The 16,234-nt window shown below is 54.3% G+C and overlaps 2 protein-coding genes across 2 annotated transcripts; one reads left to right on the top strand and one right to left on the bottom strand.

Annotated features, from left to right (window-relative positions):
* The first annotated feature begins 3,502 nt into the window (after positions 1-3,502).
* Positions 3,503-9,460, top strand: NRGN (neurogranin). The gene is made up of 4 exons (XM_036123277.2): positions 3,503-3,710; positions 8,334-8,560; positions 8,816-8,833; positions 9,220-9,460. Exons 1-2 carry the CDS (start codon positions 3,696-3,698, stop codon positions 8,553-8,555), a joined length of 237 nt encoding a protein of 78 aa, XP_035979170.1. The 5' UTR covers positions 3,503-3,695; the 3' UTR covers positions 8,556-8,560; positions 8,816-8,833; positions 9,220-9,460.
* Positions 9,461-10,336: 876 nt separating this feature from the next.
* On the bottom strand, positions 10,337-16,138 carry VSIG2 (V-set and immunoglobulin domain containing 2). Its single transcript, XM_078058819.1, has 7 exons — positions 14,990-16,138; positions 14,283-14,446; positions 13,479-13,686; positions 12,531-12,689; positions 11,495-11,614; positions 11,234-11,378; positions 10,337-10,523 (listed from the first exon to the last, which is right to left on the bottom strand). Exons 1-7 carry the CDS (start codon positions 15,237-15,239, stop codon positions 10,391-10,393), a joined length of 1,179 nt encoding a protein of 392 aa, XP_077914945.1. The 5' UTR covers positions 15,240-16,138; the 3' UTR covers positions 10,337-10,390.
* Positions 16,139-16,234: the final 96 nt, after the last annotated feature.

The raw sequence follows: 16,234 nt of genomic DNA, 5'->3' as shown, positions 1-16,234 counted from the left end.
GAGGAGGCCTCCAGTCTGGCAGAGGCCCCTTTAAAAATGTACCCGGGCTCCTCCTCTGCCAACCAAGTTGCTAAAAATACTACTACAGCAAAAGCTGAAATATTTGCAGAGAAAACTGAATTTCCTGCTACCCCAACCCCCTCCATTCAAATGGGTGAAATCCTGACCTAAGAAGCCCCCAGATCAGCTCCACCAGAGGCATGGGCCTCCTACTTTCCACCCTCATCTTATCATGGAGTCCGTCTGTGGGCTTGAGCTGTGATTTTATGTTCAGAAAGTGCCCACTCCAAGGAAAGGAAGCCACAAGTATTGGCAAATAGCTTGCCATGTGCTTTGGCTTTTCTCTCTGCTTACGAGGACCAACTCTCTCCAAATCCCCCACCATCTGTCCCCAGATGGATCCATATTGGACCCCAAAAGCTTCCCACTAATCCATCTCTTATATTTTCTTTTGTCTAAAATCTCTTCCTCTGCTGGCCCTGGCTTCGACTTTGTGCCCCTCCCCTGCCATGCTCCCTGCCCGATGCAGCCCACCGCCCCCACATGCCCCGGCTCCCTCTCTAACCTGGCCCTCTGGAGTTCATCTCATTTCCAGGCTGCCAGTCCCTCTCCTTCAATAGCTGGGGGGGGGGGGGGGGGGGGGGGCTCAGAGTTTATAAAATTCGAAGAGGCACGGAGGACAGCTACAGAGCTCAAGTCCAGCTAGTTAATAAGTGACCCTCCAAAAGATGACCTTGGCACCCAGGTCCTCATGGGGAGTGTCATCTGGCACGATTCTGCCAAGCTCCTGAGCTTTTGCAGAGTGAGGCAGCCTGCTCCCCAAAGCCGCCAGACCCAGGCATTCCACACAGCTCCTGTCCCTTCTCCTTGCTCATCTGTTTGAGCAGGGGCTTGGAGTTCCACCCAGCCCATCTTGCTGTTGAACCCCGGCCACCTAGTCCAAAAGAGGAAGCCCTCACCAAGGAAGCACGCACCCCTGATGCGTGATGGTGAAAGGGTGCACTGCCGTGCATGTCTTTGGATGTCAGTGGGTGGCCACGGGCCCACAGTATGTGTCTCTGTGGACGTGTTTCTGTGCCTCTGGGTCCGTGTGTGTGTCATTTAAATGAGGCTGTGCGTGTCGCTGCTCCTTCCTCTGGATCGTCTGAGTTTGTGTCTGTCTTCTGATTCCCGTCTCTGCCTTCCTCTCTGTCTACCTTTTCCTTACCTCGGAGACTGCCCATCCCCCACGGCAAGCTCAGTGGCCAGTTCTGCGTGGGCGCCCCAAGTGGGCTGTTGCTGAAATGCTTGTTTTGCGGATGGAACTGACAATTGCCATTTCTGCTCTTCCACGGGCCCGCCAGTGTTCCGAGACACCCTCACCCCACACAAGGGCATCTTTTAGGAAGAGGGAAGGGCTGTGCTGCCTGTGTGGGAGTTTAGGGGGGCATGTTGTAAAGCTCCCCCCCCACTTCAGCTCTGACCAGCAGGAAGAAGGGCCCAGAGGCAGCCAGCCTGCAGAGGGATGTTGCCTAGCAACTTGGGGGACTTTACTGCAAACTCGCTAAATCCCGAATTCCTCAGCTCTAATTTGGGAAGAGAAAAGCAGAGTCCAGGCCTGATACCCATTCTGTCCCCAATTTCCTCCTTCCCTTTCTCCTCTGGATCCTAGATTTGGAGTCCAACCGGAACTGGCCTAAGCGAAGGCCCCAGATGTGCCCATCATTTAGGCAAGGGGCTGAGTTCCCAGGACATCCTGCCATTTGGCAGAGGTGGGGGGATAGAGGATGTGCCAGAGACAGATTGGGGAACAGATTTTCAGTTACAAGGGTGGGTGGGTCCCAAACATGCTGGGAGAGACACCCCTATGCCCCAAGCCCTGGAATCCCGGCCAGCATCCAGCTCGGTTTGGGGGGCCAAGCTGCCTAACCCGGTTCCCATCATGAGTGGCCACAAGAATTTCCCTCCCACTCATTTTCCCTTTGGCCAGCAAAGCCTGTAGCCCATTCAGGTAGGAAGGAAGCCTGCGGCAGCCCTGCTAGGACTGGCCAGTGGCTGTGGATTCCCTGCAGTGCTGTTCCAGGATCCCCTGTCCCAAGCAGAGCCACAGGGCCTTTTCCCCTCCTTGCTCTGCTTCAGTCAACCTGCCTGAGCAGCCTTCCCTCCTTTGGGACCCTAGCTGAAAAAGACTTTCTGTTTTCTTCGGAGGTGGCCTACTCTATCCACTTAACATGCCACACTGCCTGCTCTCCTACCCGGACAGGCTGCTCCACGATGTTCCTCCGTATCTCCCTTCTCCAGCCTCTCACAAAGCCCACATCCTTCCTCCACCGTGGACCCCAAAAGACAACCATTTTTTAAATTTCTCAATACTAGGGTTTCGGGTATTTTTCTTCTTCCCAGGGGCAGGGTGAGAGTGGCCAGTTTTTGTTTTATTCTGAAGCAATGGATCAAGAGGTTAGGGAGGGGCGCCTGGGTGGCTCAGCAGGTTGAGCAAGGGACTCTTGGTTTGGGCTCAGATCATGAACTCAGGGTGGTGGGATCAGCCCCACGTGGGCCTCCACCCCCCTTAGCAAGAAGTAGGCTTGTCCCTCTCCCTCTGCTCCTCCCCACCCTTGCTCTCTCTCTCTCTCTCTCTCTCTCTCTCGCTCTCTCTTGCTCTCTCCCCCCTCTCTCTATCTCTAAAATAAATTAATTTTTAAAAAAGAGGTTAGGGAGATTCTGGACTGGGGAGTGGGAGGGAAGGGTATTTCTCCCAAGCTAGTATCTATGCATAAATACATACATTAGATAGATGATAGATGATAGATAGATGATAGATCGATAGATAGGTAACGGGGACCTCGCCGGTAGCGTGATTACCCACCTATGCAGGCCGGGCACCGTCTGCATTTATCTGCACAGCGTGTGTACAAGGTCTGTGTAGTTATTTTTCCAGGTGGTGTCTGTAGAGTCTGCCCGCAGCCGTGCGCGTGTCGGCGAGCCGGGGCAGTGTCACATATACACATGTGGGGCTTGTGAGCTTTCGTGTTTATGTGTGCTCACCCTCAGGTTTTGTACTGACAGCTTTCTTGGTTCCGTAGCAGAGTGATGATGGGACTTTTTTAAACGCACGTCTTAGGGGGCTTTTCTTTGAGGACTGGCGGGGGTGAGGGGAGGAGGAGTTAGAGGGAGCCATATTTGGGACTCTAGCTAAGTTGTGGAAGTGTGGGGAGGTGGGTGAGGGGTACGTGGTTTTCCACATACGGGTGGGAGGGGTGTCGTGCCCAGATGTGAGTGTGTTTGTGCCCGGGATGTCGGGGGCCTCCCTCTGCCTGCGGTGGCATACATCTGCCTGGCAGTCTGCCGCCTCAGCAAACAAGGGGGTTGAATTTGGGAGGATGGGGTGTGTAGGAGGAATGGATGGAAGTGTGTAGGCGGAGGGGTTGGGGCAGGAGGGGGAGCGAGGCGGAGGGAGCAGGGAGGGGGCGTGGTCCTCCCTGTAAAATCCCCGCCCGCCCTGCCCGAGCCTTCTCCTGATTGGCTTCTCGACCGAAGGGCTCAGGTTACATTTGCGAGCAGAGCGGAGCGCGGGAGAGAGGACCCGAGAGCGGAGCGGCTGCTTCGGCGCTGGTCAGCGGGCACCCCAAGGCCCCAGAGTCCCCACCCAGCACCACACAGACCCCACCCCCGCCCTGCGCCAGCCTGTGCCCCAGCCAAGGACCCCCAACACCAGCATGGACTGCTGCACCGTAAGTTAGAGGGCCGGGGGGACCGGCACTCAGCTTGATCTGGGGCAAGGGGCTCCCAAGAACCCCCTGGAGGGAGAGTAAGGGATGGAAGTGCATTTGAGGGTGCAGAAGACCCAGGAGCAATAAGGGGTGCCTGCGGAGACGTGGGTGGTGGGTGGTGGAAGGTACCCGCCTGACTTGGAAGCCCTAGGAAAAATGCTCCCCAACTCGCGGGGGCGTCTGGATGCCCATCCGCCAGGCAGTCCAGGTTGGACCGGGGACTCTGCAGGGCTCTGCAGCAGCGAAGCTGCAGGTTAGACGAGAAGAGGAACTTCCCCCGGAGAGACGCTGTAAACTGTAGCGAAGCTGCGGCGACTCCTTTCGGTCTCCTTTCCCCTGGCTTTCGCCCTCACTCCATTCCCCATCCCACTGCCACCGCCGTAGGTGGGCAGACAGGATGATCTCCGTGACCCTCGTGTACAGCGCGGGGGTGGGGGTGGACAGTCAGTTCATATAGGTTAGCTAAAGAATGATGATGGGCAGCAGAGAGCCTAGTCAGTGTGGTTCTGGGGAGGGGTTGGCCCGTCCCCCAACGCCATCTAGCCCCGGAGGGGGCTGGGTGAAGTGACCGCGAGGGAGCCCTGCTGGCGAGGCAAGGAAGTGTCTGCAATTTGTCAGCGCCCACACGGAGACCTGGAGGCTGCGAGTGCCTGATGCCCAAGTAGATTGCTGCTAAGGTGACTTGGGTACGAAAGCGCCTGCACAGGACCTGGCTCCTAGCACCCCAGAGGAGTACAGTGATCATACATATATGGAATGTGTTTATTTATTTTCTATTTTTAGCCCCTACATATGGAGAAAGACTACTCCAAAGTCCTTGCATTCTCTGTCATTCAGTCAAGCCAGCTAATGATACAAGAGGTTATGACTTTGCCTGCTCCCCACCCTCCACCCTATGGCTTACAAAAGAAAAGAAAAAAAAAAAAAAAAAAAGTGAGGTTTGGAAGGAAAGAATAGCCCAGTTTATAAGAGATGAGACTTCCCTATGTCTGGGTACCAAGAGGCAGAAAGAACTTAGGGGTAAATCATTGTAGTTGTTATTTTGATTTTGATTCATTAACATCAATAATATTGGTCAATTTGTGATTGCTTACCATATTAACTTTATATTTAATCATCACAACAACCCTGTGAGGCCCTGTCCCAGATCTGCAGGGCTAAAGGACTAAGCAAGAGACAGCACCATTGTAAGAATGTGCGGGGGGGGTAAGAAAATAAAGAAGAGGTGACAGGCAGAGGGCTGGAACAGGGCTGGGACTGAGGATCTTCCTACCCCATCCCCATTCTGTGGAGGTGGACTGAGAGCTGGAATGGAGCTGGGACATGTAGAGAACAGAGTGCATCTGGGGTCTAGAGGCCCTCTTTTTTTTTCTTTCTTTTTTTTAAGTAAGCTCTACGCCCAAACCCCTCTACATCAACCCCTCTCGGCTGAGCCAGCCAGGCACCCCAAGGCAGGGCCCTCTGTATCTTTCATTCTGGGGCTCTCCTTGCTGACCATCTGACCTGGTGTTGGGAAACACTTAGTCCTGCCTTATTTCCTTCTTGCCCCTTGGCAAGGAAGCTCGAGAAGAAAACAGAGCTTTTTTTTTTTTTTTAAGAGGCAGAGCTGCCGATTCAAATGTACCAGTTGCTGATTTACATAGTCACATATATATGACTTCCCTCCATTCACTTAATATGAAAAGGCAAGGAGACATTTTTTTGGATTCCACTCATTTCTTTTGCTTAGTCTGGTTGACTTGGTCTAGCTGAACTCATAGAAATAATTACCTGCCCTGAGGCTTCCGAATCCCATCACAATTTGTTAGCTCTGTGGCCTTGGGTAAATTACAAAATGTCTCTGAGGCTGTTTTTTTACCTCTGAAGTGGGGATTAAGTGAGGTGATGTGTGCAAAGCACAGGGCCTGGCATATAGTAAGCAATAGGTAGAGATAATTCTTTTTTTTTTTTAAGATTTATTTATTTATTTATTTGAGAGAGAGCACAAGAATGCGGTGAGGGGCAGATGGAGAAGCAGACTCCCCACTGAGCAGGGAGCCCTATGCGGGGCTCAATCCTGGGACTCCAGGATCATGACCTGAGCGCAAGGCAGAGGCTTAAACCAACTGAGCCACCCAGGCGCCCTAGCGGGGATAATTCTTAAGGCTTTTAGGATTGGGGACCTAAAGAATTTATCCATCTAGGCCAAGTTCCAGTTGCGGCCTGAAGAAACTGAGACCCCTGGAGGTGAAGTGATACGCCCGCTTGGGACCAGAAGCCATGGTTCCTGTTTTACCCTCTAGTGCACGTTTCCACCGCTGGTTCATATGGAGCTCTCAGGCTTTAGAAGGCACCAGCCCAGAACCATGACCCTTCCTGGATTCCTTTTATTCTCTCTCCGGTTCTGCCTGTGGACAGGCCACCTAGCTGCTCTGCCCTGAGAATTCAGCTGGAGGGAGAGGGAGCTGATTTGGGGGAGGAGTAGTGTGTTGGATGCCTCTGCCAGTTGTTCTGGGTTTCCATTCTGGATCCGGTTGAGGTGGGTAGAGACAGAGCAGCTTGGTCGTAGCACAGTTGGGGGAAGATACCCCTTCTTCCATAGTTGCTGGCCAAGGGTAGGTGGGTCAGGAATGGGTTAGTTGGTTGGTTGGTTGGTTGGTTTTAAATCGTTGTCCTCTGTTGAGGAGAACCTCTTTCCCTAAGGATATCCCAAGAGAGGCATGAGCTCTGGGAATCAAGGAACACAAGAGTTGTTTCTGATTACAGGTGGAGAATAAGAGGTCAGAGAGGGAGTGCTAGACCTGCAAAAGACAAAAAGAGTGCCAATCCCCTCCACAACCACACAGGCTTCTTAATAACTCCCTGTAACTGCATTTAAATCAATTGTGGGCATCTTGAGCACAAATTGCAGAACACTGAAGCCCAGGAAATGAAAACAGCATTGCGAAGATGATGAGGGGAAGCCATTTTTAAAGCAGAAGTCCTTGGGGTGGGGGGTGGAGGGGGGAGGAGAGAATTCCTAGAAGCCACAGGGTCAGATCAAAAGAGAAATGCCTTTTTAACTCCATAGTAACCATATGCATCCCAACCCACATTAATGCTGTGCATAATATTAAGCAACAAAGGGGCTCAGGGACTGAGGCCCTCTCCATTCCAGAGCCTTACTTCTAAAATCAATACCATCTATTCCCTAACCTTTGCCTGTCTCAGCTAGGGCAGGCTGTGGGAGACAGAAACCTGAGGCCCCGGGGGTGGATGTGATTATTATAGGCTGAACCATATGAAATTGGGGTTGTTTTATTTTTTGGCCTATAAAAACTACTATTTCACATCAACTTATTAATTAAAAGAATCATCGTAATAGCTACCATTTATTGAGCAACTAGATTGTGCGAGAAACTGGATGTATATCATGCTGTTTATTCTTCCTCGCAACCCATAGAGGTAGATATGATGATCCTGATTTCAGATGAAGGAGCTGAGACAAGAAAGCATTAGGTAACAAGAGGTAGAGCTTGGTTCATTTTCTTGACTGCCTTTGCTTATGCTACGGAATAGGGGTTGAAAATATACTCTGGACTCTGACATACAAGGGTCTGAATCTTAGGTCCATTAGTAACTATCTGTAAAACCTCATGTAAGATTTATAAACACTTACATCATCAGTTTTATTAGAGGTAAACTAGGATGACAATAAAAGGTGCGTCATAGCTTTGCCAGGACTAAATAAAATAATGTCTGTAAAACACTGTGTTACTGTGCCAGGAACAAGAGAAGTACTTAATGGGTAGCTATTGTCATAACACCTTTCTTCTGGAGCACACAAGGCCAAGGGCTTCTTGCTCCTCATCTTTCCTTTGTCTTTTTTGGAGTGAAGCCTTTTCTCTGTAGCTTCTTCCAGACCACCTCGTCTCTGCTGTGTTTGAGTACCTCCTGGGGAGCACTGGAAAGGGAAGAATCAATGGCAAAGCAGTCTCTGGGCCTCTAGCCCTAGGTGGAGGGAGGCTGACTCACCAGGGGTTAGCCCCACCTTCACCCTAATTCCAGCTTTGAGCCCTGATGTAATTTTACTTAGGGAAGGGACTGGCCTGATTCTTCTACACCCTGTCCCAAGGAATCCTGGACTCAGAAGGGGCCCTTCTGATCTGGAGGCACCCTCTGAGGACAGGGGGGAGGGGCAGCCACATCCAGGAGTCCCTGCTGCTGTCTACTTTGCTCCTCCCAGCCCACCCTCCATCAGCTCTGCCGCTCTCCAGCTCAGCCGCTGGTGATGGACCCTTCCCTCAGCTCACTCAGGGCTCTCTGGCTGTCTTGTACCCCAGCCCACCGTGCACGACTCTTTCCTGAGTTGGAAACACAGCTGAGTCCACCTGACCATGACCCTAACTTTTTGCTTGCCGCTCTCCAGGAGGGACACACACACACACACACACACACACACACACACCAGCGCGCGCGGCCCTTGCTCAGCCCTTCCCCACGCCCATAGCTCCCCTCTCTGCGCTTCCCACTCGCGCGTCGGTCCCTCCCAAGGCTCTACTCCTACCTTACCCTGTCGGGGTCTCATCCCAGTCATCCCACGAGTACCCCCTGCCCCGCCCCCAGGAGAGCGCGTGCTCCAAGCCGGACGACGACATCCTAGACATCCCGCTGGACGATCCTGGCGCCAACGCAGCGGCGGCCAAAATCCAGGCGAGTTTCCGGGGCCACATGGCGCGGAAGAAGATAAAGAGTGGAGAGCGCGGCCGGAAGGGCCCGGGCCACGGGGGAACGGGCGGAGCTGGGGGCGCCCGGGGAGGCGCGGGCGGCGGCCCCAGCGGAGACTAGGCCAGGTGAGGCGGGCGGGGCGCGGGGGGCGGCAGGTTCCCCCTTCCCAAACCCGGGACCTGCCGAGAGCGGCCCCGCTCCCCCTCCGAAGTAGCCCGGAGACTACGGGCGGGCTGCGGGGTGGAGAGGGAGCTAAGGGTCGGGGGCTCCCAGGCGAGACCTGGGGTGGGTGGCTGGGAGGAGGCTGAGGGTGCTGCGGGTTCCGAGAGCTCACCTGTTCCTCTCTCTCCTCCCTCCTTCTGCCCCGCCCTGGACCGAAGAACTGAGCATTTTCAAAGGTAATGAATAAGACTCGGACGCGGGTGGGAGGCCTGAGGGGGAGAAAAGGACCAAATCCCCCACCCTTCCCTCTGCCCGCCGTCACCCCCTCCAGCCTAAGGGTTTTCATCAGGACGCCTGAGGCTGCGACAGGGACACACCTGGACCAACACAGAAACGCAGCCACCCCCATTTGGCTGCACAAACCCGGCCTGAGGCTGTAAACACTGCGGCGCACACACGCACTGGCCACGGGCTTATTTCAGCTCAGTGACTCGGGTGGGGGGTTCTGGGTGACTGAGGTCCCCTGGCGCTCCCCGCCCTGGTGTCCTGGTTCAGGAAGGGAGAAGGAAGGGGGAGAGGAAGTACCCGGGAGGGCAGGTGCTCAGACCTTCTCTGTCCTCAGTTGCCAAGGAGAGATGGATGCCGCGTCCCCTTCGCAGTGACGAGACTTCCCTGCCGTGTTTGTGATCCTCTCCTTCCCACCAGCCTGCCAGCTTCAGGAGCCCTCCCTGCGTCCCCAGAGACTCCCTCTCCCAGGCAGGCTCCGTCGAGGAGTCGCTAAGTCTGTGCCCTTTTAGTTAGTCCTCCAGTCTAATATGGTCCCCATTCGCCCTTCCTTCCCACCCTAGCCCCAAACCCCGCGCTCTCACATCTTCCTTCTTTTGCTTCTCGCCCACCTCTGCCCGCACCCCGCATGCAGCTCTGCCTCCGCAGCCTCCGTGCACTTCCCTGCGCGCACTGCGGAGGGCGCCCTAAGCGTCGCCCAAGTACACTAACTTAAAAAAAAAAAAAGGCCTTTCGTTCTGTGCGCAGATAAAGGGGGCGCTCTGCGTCTCTGTGCTGTTCGCGCCCCAGCCTAGCCCCAGAACTTTGGCTCTGGGGTGAGGAGAGAGGGAAAGAGGGTTTTTATGGTGTTGGATACCTCCTGCTCTGATCTAAGGGAAGTACCTATTGCTCTGATCGTAAGGGAAGTACCTATTTCGCACCCCAACCCCACGCCTGCCTGTAATCTGCTTCCCCTCTCCCCGGCGCACCCCGAGAGCCACCTCTCCAGCTCTCATCTTGTTTATGCAAACGCCGAGCTCCTGGGAGGCTCGGTAGGAGGAGTCTGCCGCGGCCCCGCCCCCACCCTGCTAGCCCCGCCCCCCGCCGGGCTCCTGGGGCTGTGGCCCGAAGGATTTTTATCTCCGTGTGTGCATGTGACCGTGCTGGGTTGGAATGTGAACAATAAAGAGGAATGTCCAAGTATTCAGAGGGTGCCGGAGGGGAGGGAGTTTGGGTGCACAAGGCCATCGCCTGAAGCTTGAGCAAATTTCACTTGACCAAACCCAAAAGTGGAGGTGAGGAGGGGGAAAAATGGGAAGAGGACCTTGTTAAAACCTACTCTCTCGGAGCCAACCAAACTTCCCACCTACAGCATCTCCTTTAGGACCCCAAGCCCATTCCTTCGCGTCCTGGTAATACTCTTTGTGCCGCCTAGAGGAATTAGCTATGCCGACAGAAAGAAGAGGGAGACAATATGGTACCCAAAGGCTTTAATTCTTGATATTCCCCCTCAAGGATAGGGGAAGAAATCACACAACCATAGGGAGCTTGGACTTGGTGGTCGTCACACTATTGGCAGAGGGGGGCCTCTCCAGGAGCCCTTTGCTAGAATCAGCTCTCACAGAAGTTTGCTCCGAAATCCCAGGCGCAATGGCATCCTCCCTGATATAAGAAAATTTTTAGTGAAGGTTGGGGTCATCCCTCAAAGGACCCCCCCCATCCTCTAACCCAAAGACTTTAAATTTTTACTGTGCATGAAAATCATCTGTGGCATTTGGGTTGAAATGAAGATTCCAGGCCCCATCTCACACACACACACACGCACACACACGCACACACACTGCTTCAGGAGGAATAGGAAGTAGCTGGAATCTGATATTTTCTGTCCAGGGAATCTGAAGACCACACCTTGAGAAATATTGCTCTGAGCCCTCTTCTGGACCCCACGACTGACAGCTAACGGGTGACAGAGCCAGCTTTGCCTCTCCTTTCCTTACTCCCCCACACAGAAGAACTAAACTCAGTTGAAGGCTCAGGACAAATCCAACTCTTGGCATCCATATCCGGTATATATATATATATATATATATATATATATATATATATATATGAAAAGGACTTAAAAACTGAAAATTCTTTTAAGTGTGAGGAGGGTGAGGGAAGCCGTGAACCAAGTCCTCCACCCTGTGCATCGCTCACACGCAAGCACACTTGCTCTACCTGCCACCCCCACCACCGAATCCCAGAGCTGAGCAGCACTCCTTACCCCCAAACAACCCGAAATATGTCAGAGTCTGAGGGCTGAAGTCACCTACTCATAACCCAAGCCCTTTTCTCCTTTTCTGTAACCCCCGCCCAGCCCTCCTGCTCACCGAATGTCACTACCCCCATATGTCTCCTTGGGCTTCTTCCTCCTCTCTTTCTGGAACCTTATCAGGCAGAACGCAGCAACTGACAGGAACAGCACGCCCAGGAGCACCCCAATCAGGGCCCCAGCCACTCGGCCTTTGGATGGCTCTAAAGGGGACACAGGGAACTCGGAGGGGCAGACCTCCCTTGGCCTCTCCCCAGGTGTCTCACGCAGCCTCCCCAGCCCAGGCCTTCCAGCCGGGCCTCTACACAGCATTGCCTACCAGTCACAGAGAGGGTCAGCTCACAGGACGCACTGCCCATCTGGTTGGTGGCCACACAGCGGTAGGTGCCAGAATTGGTCAGGGAGAGATTGGTGAGAATGAGCTGGCCAGACACCTCATCTAGAGGGTAAGGAGGAAGTGTTCCATCATTCATTCAACTCACAGGGAGCACCTACTATGATGAAAACATGTTTCATCCTTAACACAATCCTGTCAGGAAGGGACTAACCTCATTTATTAGGGGGGACCCTGGCTCAGAGAAGGAAGGTAATTGTCCGAGGTGACCCAGAAAGGAAGTGCCAAAGTCACTGCCACTTCTGTGCTCTTTCCACCCTGCACAGCTGCCTTTTCAGGGGAGGGGGAGATGGCACACTCATGGGATTGGGGTGGGATGCTTACTGGCTGATGTCAGGTTCCAGGTTGGGGTGAAGGGAAGGCTTCATTGCTAGAAACTACCTTCTGGGGTAGCTCAAATGTTTTACTAAGCTGCTTACCCTCCCTTTAGAAGGCAGAGCACACACCAGATGATCCAGAGGGCTCTCTGGATTGATAAAGGGGTGTGCTGGGGCTGGGGCAAGGGACAGGGCACTGGAACAAGTATGAGGAAGCTGAGAAGACAAGGCTCTTACCCATTTACCTGGTTCCTCCCAAGACACTGACTAAATGATTCAAGCCAGTCCATGTTACTCTGCCTCAGTTTCCTCTCTGGGAAGCTTGGAAATGATTCGTGACCCTCAAGAAATCCCCAAAAGTGGAAATCATAGAAGACCCCCTGTCTTCCCCCTGTCTTCCACTGTCATCCAAGACACCAGGAGTACATGTAACTTGAGAAATGCTCCCAGGAGCACAGAGCCACAGACCACAGGAAGCCAGACAGGAGGGAGCAATACAGGACCCCAGGGAAGAAGCAGGGAATGGTACGGCGGTCTGTCTCAGACCCACAGGCACAGAACCGATAAGTGAGGGGGTGTGGAGTTTAGAGACCAGGTGTGCCCAGGTCCTGAGTCCCCTCTTCCCTGATGCCCCAGGCCCTTACCTTGCATCATGCTGCCAGGAGAAGGTGTAGGGAAAGATCCAAGGCGTACCCAGTTGTACACTGGCCTGGGGGCTCCCTGGGAAGAGCTGCACTTCAGTGCAGCAGAGCCCCCCACGGAGGTCTGACCACTCTTACTGCACAAGGGACTACTGGGGGGCACTGCAAGAATCACAGAAAGTACTTTAGCCATCTTTTAGCCCCACCCCCCCATCACATGCTGGATTTCCTGCTCCAGTACTCCCACCAAATAGTAGTCCACTTCTCTTCACATTCCACTGCATCCCCAGGAAATGATTGCCACTATTGGAAATTCTGATTGTTAGAAAATTCTTCCTCGTGTTGAGCCAAAATCTGTGTTAATATAATATCCACCCATTTGGTCCCAATTTCTGCCCACAAAGAGAAATGAAAAATTTCTCCTCCACAGGACAAGCCTTCAGATATTTGAGTGCAATTGTTACACACCTCCTAAATCTTCACTTTTCCACCTAGACATCCCCAGCCTCTTTCATAGTTTCTGTTTGCTCATCTCTGAGCAGGTTCTGGGTTGGAGTGAGATGGAAATTGTGAACACAAAGTTGGTGCCTAGTGACAGGGGCCCTTGTTCCTTTAATGGCCACTCCCCTTCTCTGCCACTGACATACGGAGAGACAGAATCTGAGCTACAAAAGGGACGTTCCCCCAAAGATAGAGTTGTCCGGGGCATGACTCAGATCCCTATATATGGGAAGAGCTTTCTCTCTCTTGAACCCTTTGTGACTAGAGACTGAGGGAAGAGGCATTCTTTGTGGAGGGTGGAGGACTTTGGGAAGGAGGTATTTTCCCTTGGGGTCCCCAGCGCAGTGTGTGCTTGGGCTGGAAATCAGGGATCTGGGGGAGGGAACTTAGCAGGCCCAGTGCAATCTTTCTCAGTATATGGGTGGCTGGTGGGTCCCCAGCCTGCCTTACCAAGCACAGTAAGGTTGATTAGCCCCAACCCATTGGTGTAGAAATCTGGCGGATTATTAACTTGGCAGAGGTAGGTTCCAGTGTCCGAGGGGTCGACATCAGTCAGCTTCAGGGTGGCCACCCCTCTTGTGGGGGGGTTCTGAAGCAGGCTGGCCCTCTTTGCCTTAGAACCAGTTGGATACAGACGGCCACCGGTGAAGTACAGGATCTGAGGAGAAGCAGAGGACACACATATGTGCCTTTTTCTGCCTGGCGTCAACTCTACAGTCCTTTCTCCAAAGCAGACATAAGAAGGTATTAGAGGCCCCTCCTTTTATACCAGACAGGGAAGCTGATGCTCTGGAGCCAGAACCAGCAAGGTCTATCTGTCCCCAAATACCATCCCTTCCCAAGGGCTAAATAAACTAGTTTTATTGCTTTCAGCTAAGCACGGCTCTCAATCTGAGGGGGGAAATTAATGCAAATATTCCTGGAAGGGGCATCATTTGATCCTACTAACAATCACCAGAGCTTAGCATTAATGAAACTGGGACTGCACAAGGCTAGGGGAGTTGCTTGTAGGAGCTCGGGGAGAGAGGTTGGATACACAGGGCCGCATATGGCATACGGAGTCATGCAGACTGTGGTCCTAAGAAGATCTAGAAAGACTCCACTCATTGTTTCATCCAAGCATGCTGATCCCCGAACCCACCCTCTCTGACCCGCACCCTCATCCTGGGTGGGCCCTCTGTTCCAGCCTCTCCCAGCCAACCCCACCAAGAGGCAGGAGGGCCGCCCCCCTCCAGCGCAACGCTCTTAGCTCACCGGGTGGGACTCAGACATGGGCTTCCCAGGCGGCACAAAGCTCCACTCCAGGGCGAAGTTGTCTCCCACCGACGTGCTGTAGCTGCAGGTCAGCTCTGCGGTCTTGCCCACGGGGGTGCTCAGGGGCTCGGCGGGTACCTTCACCTCCACGGCTAGCCCGGGGGCTGGGGGGACACAGAGAGAGGGGAGGCCGGCGGGAGAAGCGCTCGGACGGCGCCAGGCCCGGGGCTGGGGTGGAGTGGAGGTCCGGCCCCGAATCCCGGTGGCGGTCTTGGGGTCCGGCCCAACCCGCGGCTCTCAAGGCCTCCCTCCCTCCTCCAGAGCTCAGCTCCCTCCCCTCAATCTCTCCCTTCTCGAAACCTGAGGTTGCCGGGAGGGAGGAGCACACATCTCGGCCGGGTTTTTGTGGGTAAAAGGCCCGAGACTGGGCCAGGTATGAGGGTGTGTTCGTCAGGGAAAGGAAAACAGTAGTCCGGTGGTGGTTAAACCCTCCCGGGGAGGCCCAACTCGCCCGCCGGCTTGCGTGACTGCGTCCTTCGCCCGCCCGGCCTTCGACGCCTTTCCCCGGCCCCGCCCCGCGGACCCCGGGCCCCTGCGGCCCCGCGCACCCCCAGCCCGCTCCGCGGGACTGAGCCGGCCCCAGGAGCCGGGAGGCCAGGCGTCTGCCCCCCAAGCTCTGACCGCGGTCCCGCCCGCCGCCTCCTCACCGCCCAGGCAGACGAAGCCCAGAAGGGCCCCGCAGAGGAAGGGCCCCGGAAGCCGGGCCATGGCCGAGTCCAGCCGTCTGTGGGTCGGTCTGGGCGTCTGGGTCTGGGGGAGGGAAGGCAGCGCCCACAGGGCGGCCTCCTCGTGCAGGGCAGGAGCGAGACTGGCTATCTCAGAGCAAACAAGGGGAGAGGCCGGTGCCCTCAGGTAAGGAAATGCTCCTCCCTCCTCCAGCCCCAATACTGGAATCATTCTAGCCCTACTCCCTTCTTCCGTCCGCTTCCCCCCGATTTCTGAAATTGTCAGGCCCTGGGAAAAGGGCTGGGCTTGGGTGGGCACCCCAGGGGGAAGAGATCAGATCTGGAGCGCTCTGTAGACCAACAAAGAGTGGCCCCTGAAGAAGAGGGAGGCATTCTAATAACCTGAGTCGGCAAATGGACATCACCACTTTGGGGTCCTGCCCGGAAGCATGAGCCCCAGGCAGAAGATCCTTTCTGACCCTTTCCGAGATTCTTCTTCCTTCCTAGTCCTTCTTTTCTCTGGGAGTCCTTCTGTGGCACCTTTATCACTGCTTGCTGAGGTAGGAGTCTCCATGGAAACTGAAGCCAGCTCCCCACTCCCAGAGCCACTCCATTTCTCAGCAGAGAAACTGAGTCTTGGAGGAGACCCCACCCTTGATAGGAAAGGGTGTGGCAGAATTGGGGCACACCCCTGCACCCCATCCTATGTCCAGCTTTCCCTCACCACACTGGAGGGCAAGAAGATGTGTTTGTTAAGGACTCAGTGGTCTGGGAGAGGGAAGAACAAGTCAGGTTTCTCCCTCCTGCCCTTAAGAGGAAGCAGGAGATTAAGAGCACCCACACCCCAAGTCCGTGAGTACTCAAGCCCTAGCAGAAAGGGCACCGGGTTTCATCCCCTTGCTGCTCAGAGTGGGTTAGGGTCTTCCTGGCCTCAGACTTTTGGGGCCTTCCCCAGCCACCTGATAGCTAATGACCCTTTTTTTTTTTTTTTTAAGACTTATTTATTTATTTGAGAGAGAGAGAGAACAAGCAGGATGGGCAGAGGGAGAGGAAGAGAGAATCAATCCCAAGCAGACTCTGCGGGACTCCATCTCAGGATCCTGAGATCACAATCTAAGCCAAAACCAAGAGTCAGATGTCCATCCAACTGCACCACCCAGGCGCCCCCACAAATGACCCTTTTAAAGACTCTAGAAAAGCTGTTCCAGGAAGCTGTATGGAGAAGCC

Source organism: Halichoerus grypus, chromosome 11 (genome assembly GCF_964656455.1).
Source record: "Halichoerus grypus chromosome 11, mHalGry1.hap1.1, whole genome shotgun sequence".
Classification (NCBI taxonomy): Eukaryota; Metazoa; Chordata; class Mammalia; order Carnivora; family Phocidae; genus Halichoerus; species Halichoerus grypus.
This window is presented reverse-complemented; position numbering and strand designations above follow the sequence as displayed.

Excerpts from the sequence above, each read along its gene's own strand:
- VSIG2 (XM_078058819.1), bottom strand. The coding sequence starts at position 15,239 with ATGATTCCAGTATTGGGGCTGGAGGAGGGAGGAGCATTTCCTTACCTG. Across the intron at positions 14,447-14,989 it reads GGGCTTCGTCTGCCTGGGCG|CCCCCGGGCTAGCCGTGGAG; the intron begins GTGAGGAGGCGG and ends GTGTCCCCCCAG. Across the intron at positions 10,524-11,233 it reads TATGGGGGTAGTGACATTCG|GGAGGATGCCATTGCGCCTG; the intron begins GTGAGCAGGAGG and ends TTCTTATATCAG.